An 18,439-nucleotide genomic window follows, 5' to 3' on the forward strand; every position below is an offset into this window, starting at 1 on the left:
TATTGTGAGCGAGAGCATCATGAAAATGTGTTGGGAAATGCCCCTGTGCTCCGTTGGTGACTTGCATTAATTGCATTTTTAGATTGTAGATACTCTACAATTGAATTTGGCTTTTGATTCCTTGATGACCAAACCCTTGGAGCCTATGGCTCCCTGTGACCTTGACCTCTCCCCTTGGAGGAATACCTTCTTAGGTGCATTCACCTCTGCCAGGAGAGTAAGTTGCACGCCCTATCATGTAAAGATCCTTACACAGTCTTTCATGCCGAAAACCTTTTTTAGGACAGTTCCATACATCATCCTAAAGTCCTCTCCGATTTTCATTAGAATGAGGAGACTTATTTCCCTTGCAGCCGAATAGTACACCAGTTGATGGAAGCTGTCCACTGTTTGGATGTGGCCAGAACACTGACATTTTATTTGGACTGAACTAGACCTTTTCGTAGGTCAAATACTCACAGTGGTGTTCCACCTCGATTAGAGGCAGCTAAGGCCTCCATTGCCAGATGAATTGTTTCATGCATTGCTAAAGCAGACATCCTGAATGATTTCCCCATTGTGAAAGATCTTATACACATACTCCCGTTTCTAAGGCAGTATTGGTAGCTTTCGTCATGACCAATCTTCAATCCAATGCAGGAGCTGCTGAACCCCACAGACCCACCATAGTGTAGCACTCTCAGCTAACTGTATTACCAGTTGAGTTTGTGACACCCCAGGGGAAAAGGGAAGTGGAGAAAATAAAAAACTCAGACAATGGAACCGCTACCTTCTCCAGGCATAATATCTGCATAAATGAGAGATTCATACAATATTAATTAAATCACATTATCATTCCTACATAACATCTTTTCCCTTCAATACTCTATAGACTAGTTACCTGAGATCTCCTCTACAACTGCCTAGAGGAGTTATTCCATGTGTTCGCTTAGCTGGCCCATGACGCTTAAATTCCCAGTATTCTTCAGGGATAACTAGAGCTGAATGTATTATGAATCTACTTTGCCATCAACTAAATAAGTGTGTACTATTTGTTCTCTATTGAAGATTGTTCAAATTTCAAGCAGCACTGAGATTCTCATAACAGTCTAAAAAAATAGCATTCTTCGGCTTGAACAAATTGTATCCAGCACACAGAATTTAAATGTTCCTTGAATCCTGTGGAGAAAACACTTTTTCATGTCAAACTCAAAAATAACATTTCTTTCGCAAGGTCTCCTAGCTTCTGCCAAAAGGAAATGCTTACAAGCACTGAAGGAAAGTGTTCATTAGAGTCTAGGCTGGTTAGCATAAGGTTATTTACAAATGGGTACTGATTTTGAAGGAGTTCACCTATTTTCTACGCACCATAGATAAGTGGGCACTACTAAATAATGTCCTCACTTTTTTTGTGTTTCCTTTACCTCAAGAATTGAGTCAGTTGAAGATTGTTGAATGCTCTCTGAAAAAAAAGCCCTTTTTGTAGCTGCGCTCTATGCGCCGTAAAAACTGGGAAATAGTTTCTCCTAGACTGCGGTGAAAGAGTTAACTGCCTCCCATTACAATCATTGCTGCCGTCGTGCACACCGCGCACAACGCGCAATAAGTAAAAAAAAAAGACAATGCCTCAAGTAAAGTCAGTTTTACTTAATGTTGTTGCGCTAACCGGAACAAGGAAAAAGCAAGCTCAACGTCGAAAAAATAGAAACGCACCAGCTTACCTTACTGCAGATGAGAAACTCGGAAAGAAACTTCCACTCTATCTTGCACGAACGCAGCTGTCAAGCCTCTGTAACTCGAAACCTCTCTCTCGCCGATTCCGGAAGATCACAACGCTGTTGAAGACTTCACACGGGAAGCGGGAACGTCGCAGTTCGGAGCATCTGGTAAGGCAAGCAGTAAAATGAGAGAGAGAATTCACGCATGTGTCTCTGAAACAACATGCGCATACACTCACGCACCAGAAAGTCAAAAATTAACCCTTCAAGGACCGGTTTTAGTTCCAGTACAAATCAAACTTGAGGAGAGGTATTTACAAACGTGACTAAGCTGAATTAATGAAATGTAACGAAAGTACTTAGCTTAAGCCTGAAAGTTCATTGTTCAAAATGGAATCTTTTTTCTAAACAAATGGTATCTTCTTTTTCATAAGTTGAATCTTGTCCTGAAGTCTTGTTCCTTCAGGTTTTTACAGCATCATAAAAGACCCTAGGCCCAAAAACTCAGGAGAAAACCAAAAACATGACTTGCTCTAATGTTAATTTAAATGAAAGGCAGTTTAGAATGTTCAATCCAATCCTTTGTTTACCCATCCACTAATCACGACTCCAGATCATTCCCTCCATTTTGGTTTGGGCTTCCTTCAGCACTCTAATGACAAAAGTTAAGGCCCAAACCAACTCCTTGACAAACTTCAATAATAAAGCAAATAATCAAATTATAAAAACACTAAACAAGAAATTGATGCACAGAACAGGTAAATGTGTAGGAAAACATATTGATAACCTTTCTTGAGGCCAGAATTCTATTTATCCAAGGATCTGAATTTACCCAGGGACCTTACAGCTTTCCAGAGGCATGTGCCTATCTCTGAGATATGGTGGGCATTGTGGGAAACCTGAAGGTATTCTCACTCCGATTCCCCTTGGATCCTCTATGCAGGTGCCCAGGGAAAGACCATCAATGTTGGATCCTGACCCTGGGGGTGGACATGAGAAGGACCACCACCTAGGTGGCGAGTCCTTGGTGATTGGGTGAGGGATACCTTTAGGTGAGACATTGTATCCCCCTCATCCTCATGGTAGCTAATCTAACCTTCCCCCAACCTTTATGGGCCATTATAGAAGTGTTCCACTTGACCCCCCCCTTTAAAATACATTCAAGTGCTGAGACGAAGAAACAGAAACTGAGAATAGAGATTAACTATGAGAATTAACTGAGAATCCAATGAACTTCCAATATATTGTAGAGGAGGTCCTAGACCCCTAACCCCCTCACACTGAATGCAAATGGCATGGTGGGCTGATCAGTGGTTCCAGTATTGCAAAAATCAGAATTACAGTGCTTTTTGAGGACAAAGAATGCATTTAGGGCAACCTAATTATTTAGGGTCAGAATGACCCAGACAGTGGAGGGTGTCTCAGGTATTACATGTACATCATGACTATCTCAAAATGTAGTCTAAAACTGGATAGGAAAGAAGTTTTGCACAAAGGTAAATCACTGTTATTAGCTGAACAGAGCATTCAGGCTGGGCAGGCTCAATATTTTCTAAGATGGATGCCAAAAACAAAATGGTGTCAAAACCCTTATTCATGCAGAATAATGAGTAATTCTTTGGCAGAAGTTAATTGTCAGATAACTGTAGATAGTATGATGTCTGTTGGAGTATATTTAGAAATGTTGGCAGAGAAACCAGACAGTGATTGATAGCAAAATAGATAAAGGTCTGGGAAAACTACCAGTTAGACAGAACAGCTGCTTACTTGGTACCAAATAAGATGAACTCATGTAGCTTCAGCCTGCCAAGGGAAGTTGGCAGGTCCACAGAAATTAATAAGGTGCTGCCTCTTGGCAGGCGGTAAAGGATTTATAATAAGGTCCAGCGGAGTCTCTCGCAAGCTTATCAGATCATGTGGCAGTCAACTAATGCTTGCCAAGGTGAAGTCATGTGGGCTTTGTGATTGGCAAGCAGGCCAGCCAATTGGAGACTAGAAGGGCGTATATGTTAGTTAAGAGAGCCAATTGGGAATGTATCCTGAATTTGCATGAAAACAGGAGGTAATGGAAATATGTCTATATAAGCACGATGATTGTAGAAGCTCTGTGTGTGCTTCCAGTGATATTAAAGATGGCTGTGAAACTACACCTGGACGTCCGTCTCTTCCTCTGTCCTGTCTCCAGTACCTGAGTCCACAGGTGTCAAGGGTCATGGAGGGGGATGCAGAGGGTTTACTTAATACAAGTAAAAGTAACACAAGTTACTCCTTTTGAATACTGACCTGAGTGAAACAAGTGAAAGTAACCCAAGTTACTTCTATTGAATACTGAACTGAGTGAAATAAGTGAAAGTAACTTACTGCATTGAATGAAACCAGTAAGGAGACATTTCTTTAAGCAACATTAGCCCTTATTGAATACTAAAGTGAAAGAAACAAGCAAAGATACACTTTATTAAGGGAAAGCCACATTTACAAATGAAAGCCACATCTTTAGCAAACCGAATCACTTATCTGAATGCAAGAAACGTTGAATAAAGTAGAATCCAAATTAAGAAACAACATATGTGATAAAGTGGTGAATCTATGGCTTAAGAAACTGCCTGTAGATCAAACTATTGAACTTTGAAAGAAACCTGGAGGTTCCTGGCTGCGTGACCTGCAGTGGGTGGACTGTGTGGTCTTAGCCAAGACCAGGGAACCCCTAGAAGCTAACTAGGACATTTGCTGTGGTGATGGAAGTACAAAAACAGATGGTGAACATCAAACTTGGGGAAGGGAGCCCTGAGTATTAAAGTCTTGTGCTACAGATCAAGCTTCAAGATACTTCTTTTTGTGTTACATTTGAACATTGAACTTGGGGAAGGAAACCCTAAGTATCGGTGCCTGGAACTGTGTTACCCTGGAACTATATTGAACTTGGAGAAGGGCACTCTGATCCGTGCAAAAGTGTGGAACTGCATTTCTTCAAGTCTAAACGAAGGTAAATTGAACATTTGGGTGAACCTAATGACATTGGGGAAAACAAATCTGATGAATAACCCAGAGCTGGAACATAGCTCAGAACCTTATGTTTGAATCACTGCTCAGGGTATGGTTGGCATCCCTACACATTGTTTTGTATTAACTGTGAGGGCAAGCATAGGTTTTGGATACAAACAGACTTTTCAGTTGAACATTCCGACACAGACTTTCCTTAGTTTCTTTAGGTAGGGAAATCCCACCTTAGCTTAGGGCAAGATAGGCCTTACTCCATCCTGACATTGTATTAATAAAACATTGTTAAACTTTGAATCTGTTATCTGTGTCTCCTTCTGGGATGCCAACCTCACAGCAGCCACCTAGGCTATTCCGCATGTGTTGTGAAAGCACTAAAAGACTTCTTTTAGAACTATTTGTGACATGTTCCACAATCTTTTCACCTACAAATCTACTAACTGCGCCTTCTCCCGTGAACATTTTTACTGTGCAATATGTTCACAGCAAGTTGGCAAACGAAGCCTAATGGACGAAAGAATAACCAAAATGTACCTCTATGGTATTCTGGCAATCTTTGTCCTTAGCTCTCCCTTCTTCTTCACAACTTCTGCCCAGCCATCCCCTTGAGCATATGCCAGTTCTCCTTTTGGTTATGCTTGGCATGACATTTGGGCATCTGGTGGTTGGGGTGCTGAGTACATTTATAGGTGGAGCCTGCTCCATAATAAGTGGTTCATACTGTGATTGTTAATTCTAAATTCTATTGGCTGATTTATGGAGCTTCTGTAGAGCAGTTTTTTGTCCCAGCCTTCTGATGGAGTAGGCCTATCATATCAAGTTTTGAAGGAGGGAGATCCACAGTCTGACCCTGAATCACCTTGATGTAATTTGTTCTATTTGTTAAGTTTATAGCCACAGATTATTTCTATGTTTTGAGGTATGCTTTGCATTGAAGTGGTTTTTGTTAGGGAATATGATTGCAATGTTATAGTTTTATAAGCTGACACTGAGGACCAGCTCTGACACATACAATTTTGAAGAATAATATCTGTAAAGACTGCTGTGCGGAGGAGGCATTAGATACTTTTGTTAGATGGAACATCTAAGACCAGTGTAAATCTTCTATTTATTTGGCTCTCAAATGTAGTGATTAATACTGGGAGAGAAAATGATTGACATTTCTCAACAAACCTCTTTGGAAATTATTAGTGCAGACAGATTAGGTTTTCAACTATTGAGAGGATTGAGAGGATTTAAGTATACTTGATCCTTATGAACATTCGATACATTGTTTATAGATTTCACTGTCTGAATAGTAATTTATTGTGAATTTACTGTGTTTTAATTTTACAATAAACCTCTGGATGAAACACATTTTGCTTTAAAAGCTTTAAGCAGTCTACCTTTTCAATACATCTGAATGCTGTTATGTGGCAAGTATTGCCAAGGTGGAACAATAACCTGTTCATAAAATAAATGTATAGTGCGACAAAAACTAAGCACCACATGTACCCAGCAATCCAAGTAATCAGAATGAATATATTTTGAAATGCCTTCAAATCTTTTATAATTGTCAAAAAACAGAATATATTAATATACTTATCTAAGGATCTTTCTCTTAGAATGCACAGACAATAATTTAAGAGCAGAATGTTCCCCACATCTTCTGTTACAGTCTAGTTAATTAAGACATCCTCTGCAAGCAACCTGGAATGAGTTTTCTAGGTGGTATAAACAGAATCAATGGCACAGGATAGGCCCAAAGTAAGATCTAAGATGCATGTCCAAATACAAGACGACAGGACCAGCTTCCCGTCCATGGCTGCCACCCACTGGAACGCCCTACCACCTCATATCAGGCTAATAGACTCTCATGCATCCTTTCGCAAGGCCATCAAAACCAGGCTCTTCGTATGACCTTGCATGTTTTTATCTGTAACGAAGTAACTTGTACCGTATCTGCTGTATATGTAACCATGTATCCTTCTCAAGACTACTTCTGCTGGGCGGCTTTTTTATAACCCTGAATTAAGCCTTCTTACGCTCCGTTTACAGTGCCTCGATGCCCTTGGGCTGTAGTGCGCTCTACAAATTCAAAAAATAAAATAAAAAATAAGTAAAATAAACAACTGTTTATCCAAGTTATGATGAATACCAAGCTACTTTTCTTCATGTTGTGTATACATCATTGATTCTTTATGGGTTTCTTCTGTTTCTGTTCATCAGGTGTCTTTAAGGTACTTGTGGATATAAACTTTGTGTGTGCCATGGGACCTCCTGGGGGTGGCAGAAATCCTGTCTCTCAACGCCTTACTCGCCACTTCAATTTCCTGTCCTTCCCAGAGATGGAAGACAAGAGCAAGAAGAAGATCTTCGCAACCATCCTTGGCAGTTGGATGGGTGAGTCTGTGCTTTTGTGTAGGAAGGTAGTTGCTGCATATTAAGAGAAGTTCAAACCGTATACAGCACATATTTCTGCCATTGTTGATGGGTGAATCTTGGGATACCAACCCTTTCCTGCGCCCTGAGAAAGATGAATCTATTGGTTTCCGATAATGTATGGGTTAGTCGAAGGATGCAGCTCCTCATTTACCACTCCATGAAGTATGATTCAGAGAGTCTCAAGTCATCCTTAGTTCACTTCTTTGTTGAGACCTTGGTCTAGGTGCAATCGCAAGTATGTCACTGTACTTTATAGATTTAGATGGTGTCTTTGTTACACATCAGAGGGCCGGCACCAAATAGTTTATCTTACAGCTAGGCTTACCTGACATGATCCCTTTCACTGACCAGATTGCAGGAAATGGGGAGTGTCCCTAGTTTCCCTCATTCAGTTTGTTTCTATTTATTTTTTTATTTATTTTTATTTATTTATTTACAATTTATACATAAAAGATAACATATCAACAAGCAAAACTACAGAAGAGAATGCATGAAAACAAAAACTAAAAGAAATCATTAAACACATCCATAGTGAGGCACAATTAGTACTTCCTCTTTATAGAGACAAAAACATTCTCAACTTGCTTGTTTTCTTCTTTTTTAGCTGGATTACTTGGAGAGAAAAGCCACAAGGAGGCAGTCCGTAAGTGAGGCTTTCAGAGCAGAGGAGAAGCTCAGGAGAGGAGAAGTGGAGGAGAAAAGAGGAGTTCAGGAGTAGAAAAGACAAGAGGCTCACGAGCAAAGAGTGAATTAGAAGAGGGCAGGGATATTTCATGCAGGCTTTAGGAGGGTTTGCCTTGAATGTGACAAACATAAATATTTAGAAAAGGAGAATAGTATTTTCATGCAAGAGATAAGTGACTTGTTGGAGTGAGTGGGTTGTTGGCTATAGGCCAGACTCTGTGTGCCAAAGCTATCCCCTACAAAAGACTGTGGTGTTCAGTTTGATGAGAAGTGACATGTAGCAAAGCTCTAGCGGCATGAAGGGGAGAGTTGAAAATGGTGTCCTTCATAAACTGGTGCTTGAGGGGCATCACGCATGGAGGAAAGGGTTGTCTTTGGTAAACGGGTGCTTGAAAAGCCCTGCGCATGCAGGAGAGGATGATCTTCCTGGAGTAGTATGAGGCCACTAAGGAGTAGTGGATTGAAGTAATGATGGCGAACAGTCCCCTTTCCAAATGTATATTAAAATATTGTGATTTAAAGGGGGAAAATTACAACTGTGTTGCATTTGAAGCTTTTATAATTTGGCAACAAATAGAGACATACTTCATCAGCGAAATAACAGCTTGGACGGTGCGTCAAGTTCAAATGGGCCAATGGCTTTAGCACCGTCCTCAGAAATCACGAGAGAGGTAGGAGTTTCATTTAGAAGAGAAGAAGAGGTGTGCAGGAATGGAGGAGGAATTGTGTACTTGAAATATCAGCAGGCGGACAGGAATAGTTCATCAAACCAAGGGAATTATTTGCAGTAGAACAGAATGCAGTGGCCAATGGTATGCAAAATCAGGGGAATACTAGGCCTGAGAGCTAGACTGGTGTATGAATGCAGTATTGTTAATGCATATGAAAGGTATGGTATGTTTTGAAGTCAATTGGGTCCAAATATTATGTGGTCGTGCTGTGCTGTAGCACTTTGAAGCGTCCTCTATGCGCTAAATGGAATTATCAATATATATCTTAGACCAAATAACCGGACAAACCCAAGGAAGATGGTAAAATACTGCTTTAATCTCAATGAACGAAAGCAGGAGTTGTGCAGCTATGAAAATAGATGCATGCATAATCATACATCCCCTTGCGTATAAAGAGTTTATATACTTTTTCATATGTATTTATGATGTCATCTTACGTGGCATTTTGCAAAACATACTACCAGGAGGGGTTGGATTAGGGGAACATGTCTCATTGGCTGCCCCTTGTCTGTAGGACACACCTTGAGCTACTTCTACATACATAGTATACTGATTATAGCAGAGAATATGGCAGCGGATTGGTAACTGCAACATTGTATGTGAAAGTGCGTGGCAGGCCTTATGATTGGTTGGCAACCCCATCCAACTTTGGACTTTCGGCCTGTTTAGCAGCACGTGATTAAAAAAAAACGAAACCTAGGTGCTTGAGATGTGTCAATTCATTTCTTGTTTTCCCAATTAGACCATCATATGTCAATGACCTGACCCTTAGCCAAGGCCTTCTGTTTGTAGTTGACTTCATAGTCTGCTCACTGTTCTGGGACATTAAGCTCCTTGAGCAGACCACTATCTCCATCTGGGTTTTAATTAATAGTTTTCGACTTCTGAACCACGTGTTAGGAGACTACGATTTTGTCAATTTCAGCCTTTTATTTAGGACTATTTGATTTTTATTAAACAGGGTACAACTACCTCACCTCACATAGGCTTTTGGCTTTGTGATTGTTCAATACTTGACACTTGCAAATGTCCTTGTCTCTCCTAATCTTAGCAGAAATATGTCTTATCATGTGGTCCATTCCTTCGACTGCCTTTGTGCCTTGCACCAATCTCTCGAAATAGCCTTGTTGAACCTAGGCCAGGGTATTCCCTTATTCTGCACACAAAAACAGGTCTTCAATTTGTAATCCTAGGCTCGTCTTTTGAGGTAACAGGGTTGATTCTTAACACGGGCCGTCCATTTTCTTCCAATGGTCGTCCTAAACGTTGTATGTATGTCTCTTTTTAGCAAGCTTCCATGTATCTTTTCTACCTTGCATTACAACGTATTTACAGTTATTGGTCCGCACGTTATTTCATCTTCTTACATTCAAGATTACTTTCTTTAGGTAGATGTTTTTCTTTGTGCTTCAGTTACATTGTCAGTTTTAAGTATTCTCATATCGTTTCGGCATAGGTTCATATGTCTCCTTTATGAGATCATTCTGTCATCTTCAGATTTTACTTAGAGTTCATCCATATTACTCATAACCGCATTCTGACATCTTGGTAGTGGGCACCCCTCCTTGTAGCATCCTTCTTCTGCTTCTACATGAAGGTACAATCTGAATGGCTGCCTGGGTGCATATGGTCTTTCATAAACTCGACGCGATATAGGAATTTTGCATGGATTCACGCATGGGTTCCCAACTGTAGCTCTTCGCCTGCCACTCCAATCGGACGGTGGTGAGGGAGCGGGGACCAGAGGAGAGGCATCTTCCTTCTCCTCTACAGAGCAGAAGATGCAAATGAACAAGTTCAGCAGAATGGCAGGCAGATGAAAGCAGACTAGTGTACACAGTCTGATTTGGCGATAACTAGTGAATGCCACTGTGACTGCCTCAATGTGGTCCTTGATAGTTTGAGAAGCTATCAAAGCCATTGTTTTGTATGCAGCCCCATGAGTGTGCCTGTCACAAGCACAGACCGAATAACCGACAGACACCAACTTGGGATTCACCAAAGGGTGTATTATGAAGCAAAGAAGAAACAGCATCCATATAGCTGTTCCCATATACTTGTTAGAGGCCTTGCCACTGTCCTTACACCGTAGCCCTTTAGGGAAGATTAGGGGGAGACTTTAGAAGGTTGTCAGAATTGTAGTTCTTTGGCTATCAGGGTGGAAGCAAAGAAGTTAGTCTTCCACAAAGTTCTGTTCTGTTGGTGCAATTTTCCACCAAACCTTTAACTAAGACCTGCCATAGAAACAAGCTAAAAGAAAGGAAAAACCAATCCACAAAAATATCTTGTCAAAGTCTCTCCCGGGCTCCCCCTAGCCTCAGTTCTGAGATCTATGGGATTTGACGATGACCAAGAGGTTTGACGCCTGCTGCTTTCGTTAGATCATGGACATCTTGCAGTAGCACAGTGAGAGGTTAGGTTGAAGGGGGTAGACCTGCTAACTAATCCCTGGTGATCCCCTCTTCCACGGGTTCCTGCATGGATACCCCCTACATCCTTTGAGTTGCCTCCTTGCCTCTGCAACATAAGCTTGTGCCCAAGGAGACTTTCCCTCATTTAGCTTCCAAGCTCTGGCTTCCCAGACTGCTCACACTGTTAATTGATGTTGTGCTGTAAACTCATACTTTCTCCTACAACCCTTACACCACTTGTGGGGTCGTGGTAAATTGTGCGTGTTCTAGTTTAGCTTGCTTTCAGGCTACATGCCTACTGTTGGCTTCCCCTATTGCCACATCTTCCTTATGTCTTAGTCCACACTACCGCTTCTTGTTTTACCCTTTCCCTCCTCAGATTTTACTGCCGCCTTCTGCTCCTCCTTTCATCACCTCCCCCTTAGAGCCTTTTCTCCCCTGCTGCTGCTCTGCTACTCCTTTCACCATCACCTCTTTGTCAGCTCTTACTCTCCTTTCTCTAACCATCACCAAACTCTCTTCTTTCAATTTCAACTACCACAACTCTGTGCTGTTAATCCCTCTTCATATATGGCTCTTTATGCTCCTCTTCCCCCGAGCCGGGATGGCGCCTGTGTGTGATTTCTTTAACTGGAGCATGATTGATGGATTTCAAATATCGGTTCTACTGTAGGTGTCTTTGATTGAGGAGCCGGTCCGCTATATTTGATTGCTGTAGTCATGCAAGCATGCACAGGAGTGCTGGGGCTCCTCATGGGTTTTGCAAGCTTTCTGGTTAGCAGTGTTCATGTGACATATGCAAATATATGGCCCTGCCACGTGGGGAGAACCTGATTTCACTGTAACCAAATAAACTAAATCTTCTCGCTGTATTAAACAGCCTGTGCAACCTTAATCTTACTACCACTTTCAACTGCCTTTTGTACATCCTTTAAAGTGCTAGATCTCGGTGAAGTACATGTGGCGAGCTCCTGCTCCTGCCAATTCCACTTCTGGGCCCTACATCGGAGGGTGAAGCAGCTCTCAAACCCCATGATAATTTCTCACAAAACACCCACAGTCAGGTGGGGGATATTGTCACAGTGTACCCCCCAAAAGCAGCCTGAAAAATATTTCACAGAATCCCTTCTCACTTTCTTAGTGTCTTGCAACCATTATAAAATTGAAAAAGTAGTTGTAACGCTCACCTGACTCCCACGGAGGCGCTGGCCTGGTTTGCGCTGCTGTGACCTCTTCTAAGGTGATGCGCAGGGTTCGGAAGACGGACTGGACCGGGCCCCCAAATCTGGCTTGTCTGGCTCGCAGAAGTATCCTTCTGTAGGCGAAAATAGGGGATTAACTGTCTGCGGGGTAATGCAATCGGCCTCCCACTTTCCCCTCTCACCCTCCTCAAAACCCTTCTGTGATTCCTCGTAGCGTCTTACCTTAGGGTCTGGAAGGACAAGCTCTCCATCCTGCTTCTGATGCAGGGGCGCGTTGGTATCCAGTTACTTCCCTGGATTTTCGGATTGGTGGGAACCAAACTTGCTTGGCTTCCAGGTAAGTTTTTTGATAAGAGGTTCCCCTGTGTCCATGCATTAATGTACTAATGCTAGTGTCTTTTTCCCCATAGGGGCCGGGGTACGGAATGCCAGGGAACAGGCACCGACCCGAGATGAGAGGTGAAATCCTTGTAGAAATCAGGTAAGTCTTTAATGAGCGTTTTTTGGTAATGTCTTTTCATTCGCTCATTAACGCTGATGTCTCTTTTTCCCCTTAGGGGCCGGGGTCCGGAAATGCCAGGATGCGGCGCGGACCCGAAATGAAGAGGGAATGAATCAACAGGTAAGTCTTAACATGGAGATTTAGCTTTCCTTATTCCCTTCTCTCTCTCACCTTTTTGTTCTTGCCTTTTTCTCCCTAGGCGCTGGGGCGTGACTGCGAATCCGGATGATCGCTGCTGAAAATGGAGGCGCCCTGTAAAGGTGAGTGGAATGCGGTGCTGCAGCGATCGACGCTATGAGCTTTTAAATAAAAGTCTTCCTTTTCAGGATTGTCGGCGAGATGTCTCCGGGATGCGGATTTAGCAGGTAAGGACTTTTCCTTCTTCTGTTCTCTTCTTCTCTTCCTTTGCAGGTGATCCAGGATGCTGGCAGGCGTGGCAGAAGTCAGGATGCAGGAGCAGACACGGTGAGCGTCCAGCTGCTAGATGCAGAACAACGCAAAGCACGTGTGGCTGTTCGGGTGGGGTTTAAATAGCCTTGGAGAAGTTCCAGGTATGTATCCTTCCTCCAATCAGGTATGTATCCTTCCCCGACCACGCCCGATGGTAAATTAGTCCCACAGTTAAGTAGTCCCTTTCAGGCCTCAAGGAGGCCGGGATCCTGCAGCATGGTCTGCATCAGGTAAGTGCACCCAAGCACTCCCATAATGAGCCTGGCGCCTATGGCGCCAGGGCTGATGTCTTTTTGTGAGCCTGGCGCCATAGGCGCCAGGACACTATCCAAAGGGCCCCTATATGGGGTTGCTGGGTCCTTCCTTGGGGACTGGATGTCCGCTTTCGGGGCCGCAGGGCTTGAACCGGCTCCCCGGGAGCGGGCATCATGACAGTAGTGTACTTGTATGCTAGTACATCAGCGTCAAAGGATAACCCTACCACTAAGTGAGGCTCAGAGCATCATAATAACAATATAGCATAGCAAAAGGGAAGCCTGCTGGCCATACTCTACCCTGTCCAAGCTAAGTCCTTCCACAACCATCAACTTCCCTTCTCCAGTCATTTTCTCCTCCACTCTAGTGAACTGGACTGGTTGCTTGTGAGGCACACGTCCACTTAAGCTAATATTCCTTTTGGTATTATTCTAGTTCCTAACAGTCCCTGATTCAACATTGTGTTTCTTGTTTCTACCAGCTTCTGTGCTCTTTTCACTTCCTGTCGTGGAGTTTCTCAAAACTAACCCACTCCCTGTGTCTCCATCAGTGACCGTAGTGTGTACTGCATGATTCCCTACCGTCAGGAAAGGGCTAACCAGTACACAGATACTTTTGATATCATGGTGCCCCAAGCAAATTTTCCATGATTTCTATTGAGAAAGTAGAAGTTGGATATAGGTATGTTCTTAATACCATGAGACAATCTAGGATCACCCCTTTGAATAGGGTATTTTCTATCTATTTTTTAAGAACCAATTAGGATTGACCGCCTGATTCGATGGCATACCCTCATTCTCCTCTCCGGTCCAGTGCATCAATGAGGATCTAGTAGATGAGACTGATATGTTGCCTATTCTGGCACCATAGAGATGCCAAAGGCCAAAATAGATAACATACCCGTCATGATTCCAATTCATCTGGGACCTCTCAGAGATCTGTATTAAGTAGGCAGTGCCAACCTTCTAGCAGTGGGACCTTTTCAGACTACCCCCACATCCCAGGAAATATATTTGCCCCTAACGCCGATTTGCCGCGCTGTGACTGGGTTTTGACCCTGTGGCCCTCCACAATGAGGTCCCCAGGAGGAAAGCGAATACATATCTCATCCTAGAACTGACAATCATTGTCTTGCTGCTAAAGGTATTCCGCCTTCTGCCGTAATACAACATTACAGTTATATTTTGCAGGAACAAAGCAGGGGGACCGAGGTCCCTCCAACATTGCCTTCACGTGGTGGATCTTTGGAAAAGTTCTTGCCCCTGAGATCTTTCTTCCAGCGATTCAACTATACAACATAAAGGCAGACCCGAGTCATTTCTCATTCCAATCACTTCTCTCCACAATAACGTTTTTTGGCCCTCATTACGCGTTTGGTGGCATTCTGCAAGTAAATACGCTGGAATGCCGCCAAACAAAATTACTGTTACTGTTACTCTATCCAGCAGATTTACTGCCAGATTACAAGTGGTGATAGGTGGCATAATTTTTTGGAGTCTATAGAACTTCATGGCGATTTTGGCAGAATTAGCAGTGACGGTAATGCTGATGATCTTTTTTTTTTGTTTTTTTTAAATGTTGCCAGAATGTTGGAGGATTTACTGAAAGGTACTCCACTCCAAGGTCAAACTCTGAGTTTGGCAGATGGGAAAAGTGGCAGTAATTCCATTGCTCTGCCATAGTCGTAATGAGGCCTTTTGTCCTCAATTTCAGGTGCATGAATTTTCCTGACAAAAGATGAATCCCAAATCGTTGCAGGAACAGGTGTCGAAGCTCACGTTGGGGTGTCTGCCTTCGAAGTGCCCGACTCGACTGGTCGCCAGATTGTCGAAGCAGGCGACGGAGGGCCCTACCCCAGAAAAGGAGTACAGGCACCGAAAGAAGTACTGCCTTAACCAAATATTGGCTACATCACCACAACAAATGGAAAATATACTAAGCTTTACAGAAGAGCAAACAAATGAAATACTCAGAGGCCCATCCCTATTCAACACCCAGGGAATGAATTAAATTACAATATGTACAGCTTCAGGCAATTAACTTTTTAAATTTAAGAAGATATGCATCTGCACAGACATCCACGGTCACTTTATAAGAGAATATCAAAAGGCCAACCTAGTCCCCCTCGGGCTCACGACAAAAAATTAACCAGCATTATTTTGAGAAGATAGAGGGGGGCATGGCCTGAGCCAGTGGAGTGAGGTAGTACCTGAGCAGAGCTCCCGTCGAGATCCTAACCAAAATCCTTATACGCAACGGTTCGCTTTGAATTGCGAACACCTAAGCACATCTACTAATGTAGTAAGCGTTTCCCCAGCTCTGCTTCGAAAATCCGGTGAAAATCGTAGCTGTTTGTGCGGAGAACGACAGCTGCAAACAGGGGACCCGGTGCCGGCAAGATGGCAGTGGACAAGGCCGTAGCCGGGCACCGAAGGAGGAGGGGCTGAAGCTGACAGTGTTGCGGGCTCTGCCAGCAAAAAACAGAAGGTGCGGGCGTCCCTGGCCCGAGCAGCACCCTGGCTGGCATGAGACAACAGCATCGGGGAAAGACAGGAGACCGCTGACTGAGCTGGCTTCCAAAATAAGACGCCAACAAGGTGCGGAATAGCTGAAGACCAGCAAAGTCCCTAGCTGCGCAAAGTGAGTTGGAGGGGGCGCTTCAACGGTGCAGGTGAGACTCGCAAAGAGTCTGTGAACGCCCAACCTGACTGCTGAGAGGCAGACTGGTTGGAAGCTGCAGCTGCACCGCTGAGACAAAATCGGAGCGACACGGGGAGACAATGTGATTCTCCACACGAAGAGTCAGATCAGAAGACGGCGAGGCGACCCCTGGAAGCACGATACTAGGACCCATTGACGGAGGCTGCACACGACAGGCCGATGACCCGGAAACACTGGAACTCTGTAAGTTGGAGAACTGGTAGCAAAATTGTGGCACGCCGGATCGGGCTGCCATTAGTAGCAACCCGGGTTTGGTAAAGCAGCCAATTTACATGTGGACCACTCAAAAGATATAATTCAAGCACTGCGTGGACTTGTGGTCTGAGCAATGGCGCACTTGGGAATCAGGGAGTGACACGACACATGTTGACGGGAGAGGGTGTATGCCTGGGGGCGCACTGCAATGCTTGTTTAACCCTGGGACGATCACGTGGTGCTTCAAACTCAACCCTGACATACCATTTGGAGAGGAGTACAACGCTAATAGAACCTCCCCCTCTTTCACTTAGGAAAATAAGCCTGCAATCTTCCCACGCAAGTTGCCTGGGTGGCGCATAGGCCAGACGGGCTTGCCACGAAACGCCTAAAGCACGTAGGCACACAGAGGAGTGCGGCGCAGGATGTCACCAAAGACACAACATGACATGACAGTGCGGCCCTGAATGGCGAAGCACCCACGAGAGAATGCACGGAAGGCTATGGCAAACTGGGCCATAGAGCAGAATAACACGAGGGGTGCCGAACCCAAACTATTGCAGCGCACTGGGTCCTGGAAGAGTGCACTGGAGTCCTGTCACTGGGATTGGGGCAACAAAGGTTGGTTCGCGTGCCTTTTCATCCTCCGGACAAACATAACAGTGCCTGGGCACTAACGACGAGCGCTGGTGAAAGGACAGTTGCTGAAGACTGGACAAGTGTATAAAGGATTGTTGCCCGCTACACCGAGCGAGATCACCTGAGCAGTAGGGAGCGAACAGCCACCAAGGACACTACGGTAATTGCATTGATTGACCTGACTAGCTGAATTGACCGACAAGTGGGCACCTCTGACCGTTGGACTCTCTGGAGGTCCACTGGACAAACAGAAACGAGGTGGGTGCTACAGAGCTGCAGCACTACACAATAGAGGAATCGAGGTCACGAGTGCGGCTCAGACTACAACGAGGGCCAGAACACAGGTGACCCACAAACAAGACAGATGCAGCCTACCACACAAAAGACAAGAGTACCGCCCAACAGTACAATGACAAAGTGGCCCAAAGGGCGGCACAACAACAGAAGCGACAAACTAGAGCCATCAACAGTGCCCACACCTAACACATCGAAAGTGGGCGATAATTACCACACAACCAGTAGCCATAACCACTAGATGGTCGAGTTGATAAAAAGACTGCCGGAACAGAGGGGAGAAGTGGCTCATTAGCAAACACAAGGGCATGTCCCTGTCTAAAGGGAAGAAAAAGTCTACAATTACGGACTCATTCAACAATGCAACCAGACACCGCAAAACAGCACAAGGGGGCGCTGCGGCACCAAACACAACGGGGGCACCAGATGCCGGCAACAAAGACGACCAGATGCTGGGGGCGATTGCGGCACTGCGATCATTTATCGAAACAAAAATTGACGAGGTCAAGGTTGATATGCAATTGATGAGGCAAGATATGCGGAACCTGGCGGAGAGAGTAACGACAACAGAGAACGGCCTAAAAGAAACCAGCAAGACCACGATAAACCTGGAAACGAGACTGAAGGAGTTGGAGATGAGAAACGCTGTGCTGGAATCCCGTTCAGAGGACACAGAGGGGTGAGCCCGGTGCAACAATGTGAGATTACTAGGAATTCCTGAGGGGCTTGAGGGCCCAAGCCCCACAGGATTTGCGGAGACCCTGCAGCTGCAGGAGGTCAGAGCTGGCAAACTCACACAGCGATTTGCGGTGGAGAAGGCCCACAGATCCTTGCAGAAACAGCTACCGCCCGGGTCGCACCCTCGTCCGATGATCGCAAAGATCGTAAACTTTCCGGACAGGGAAATTATACTGAAATACTCAAGGGAAAGAGGAGAAATATTATGGGACAACTCTGCAATAGCCATATTACCGGATTACACGCCTGCTGTCCAGAGGGCCAGAAATTCCTTTGTGCCGATTAAAGCCATACTCTGGCAACTAAACATCAATTACATGTTAATGTACCGGTCTAGGTTAAAGGTGATCTACAAAGGCCGTTCTATGTGGCTGGAACACAACAACCTGGACGGAGGGGAAGAAACTGTCACATCAGCGGTAACCTGGCTCAAGAGGGTGGTGGTAACGAGGGAATTCTGCTGTTTACCGAAGTGTCTATCATGATGTGCTAATGCAGG

At 44.3% G+C, this 18,439-nt stretch overlaps 1 protein-coding gene across 1 annotated transcript in view; it reads left to right on the forward strand.

Moving 5' to 3' along the window:
• The window catches only part of DNAH1 (dynein axonemal heavy chain 1), a 3,604,831-nt gene that overhangs the window by 2,297,479 nt on the left and 1,288,913 nt on the right, over positions 1-18,439 (forward strand). Inside the window, exons 45-46 of the mRNA XM_069644003.1 lie at positions 6,903-7,076; positions 7,723-7,761. Of these exons, the coding sequence (XP_069500104.1) occupies positions 6,903-7,076; positions 7,723-7,761 (213 nt within the window). The remainder of the gene's footprint in view (positions 1-6,902; positions 7,077-7,722; positions 7,762-18,439) is intronic.

This window comes from Ambystoma mexicanum, chromosome 2p (genome assembly GCF_040938575.1).
Source record: "Ambystoma mexicanum isolate Mex_15411 chromosome 2p, UKY_AmexF1_1, whole genome shotgun sequence".
Classification (NCBI taxonomy): Eukaryota; Metazoa; Chordata; class Amphibia; order Caudata; family Ambystomatidae; genus Ambystoma; species Ambystoma mexicanum.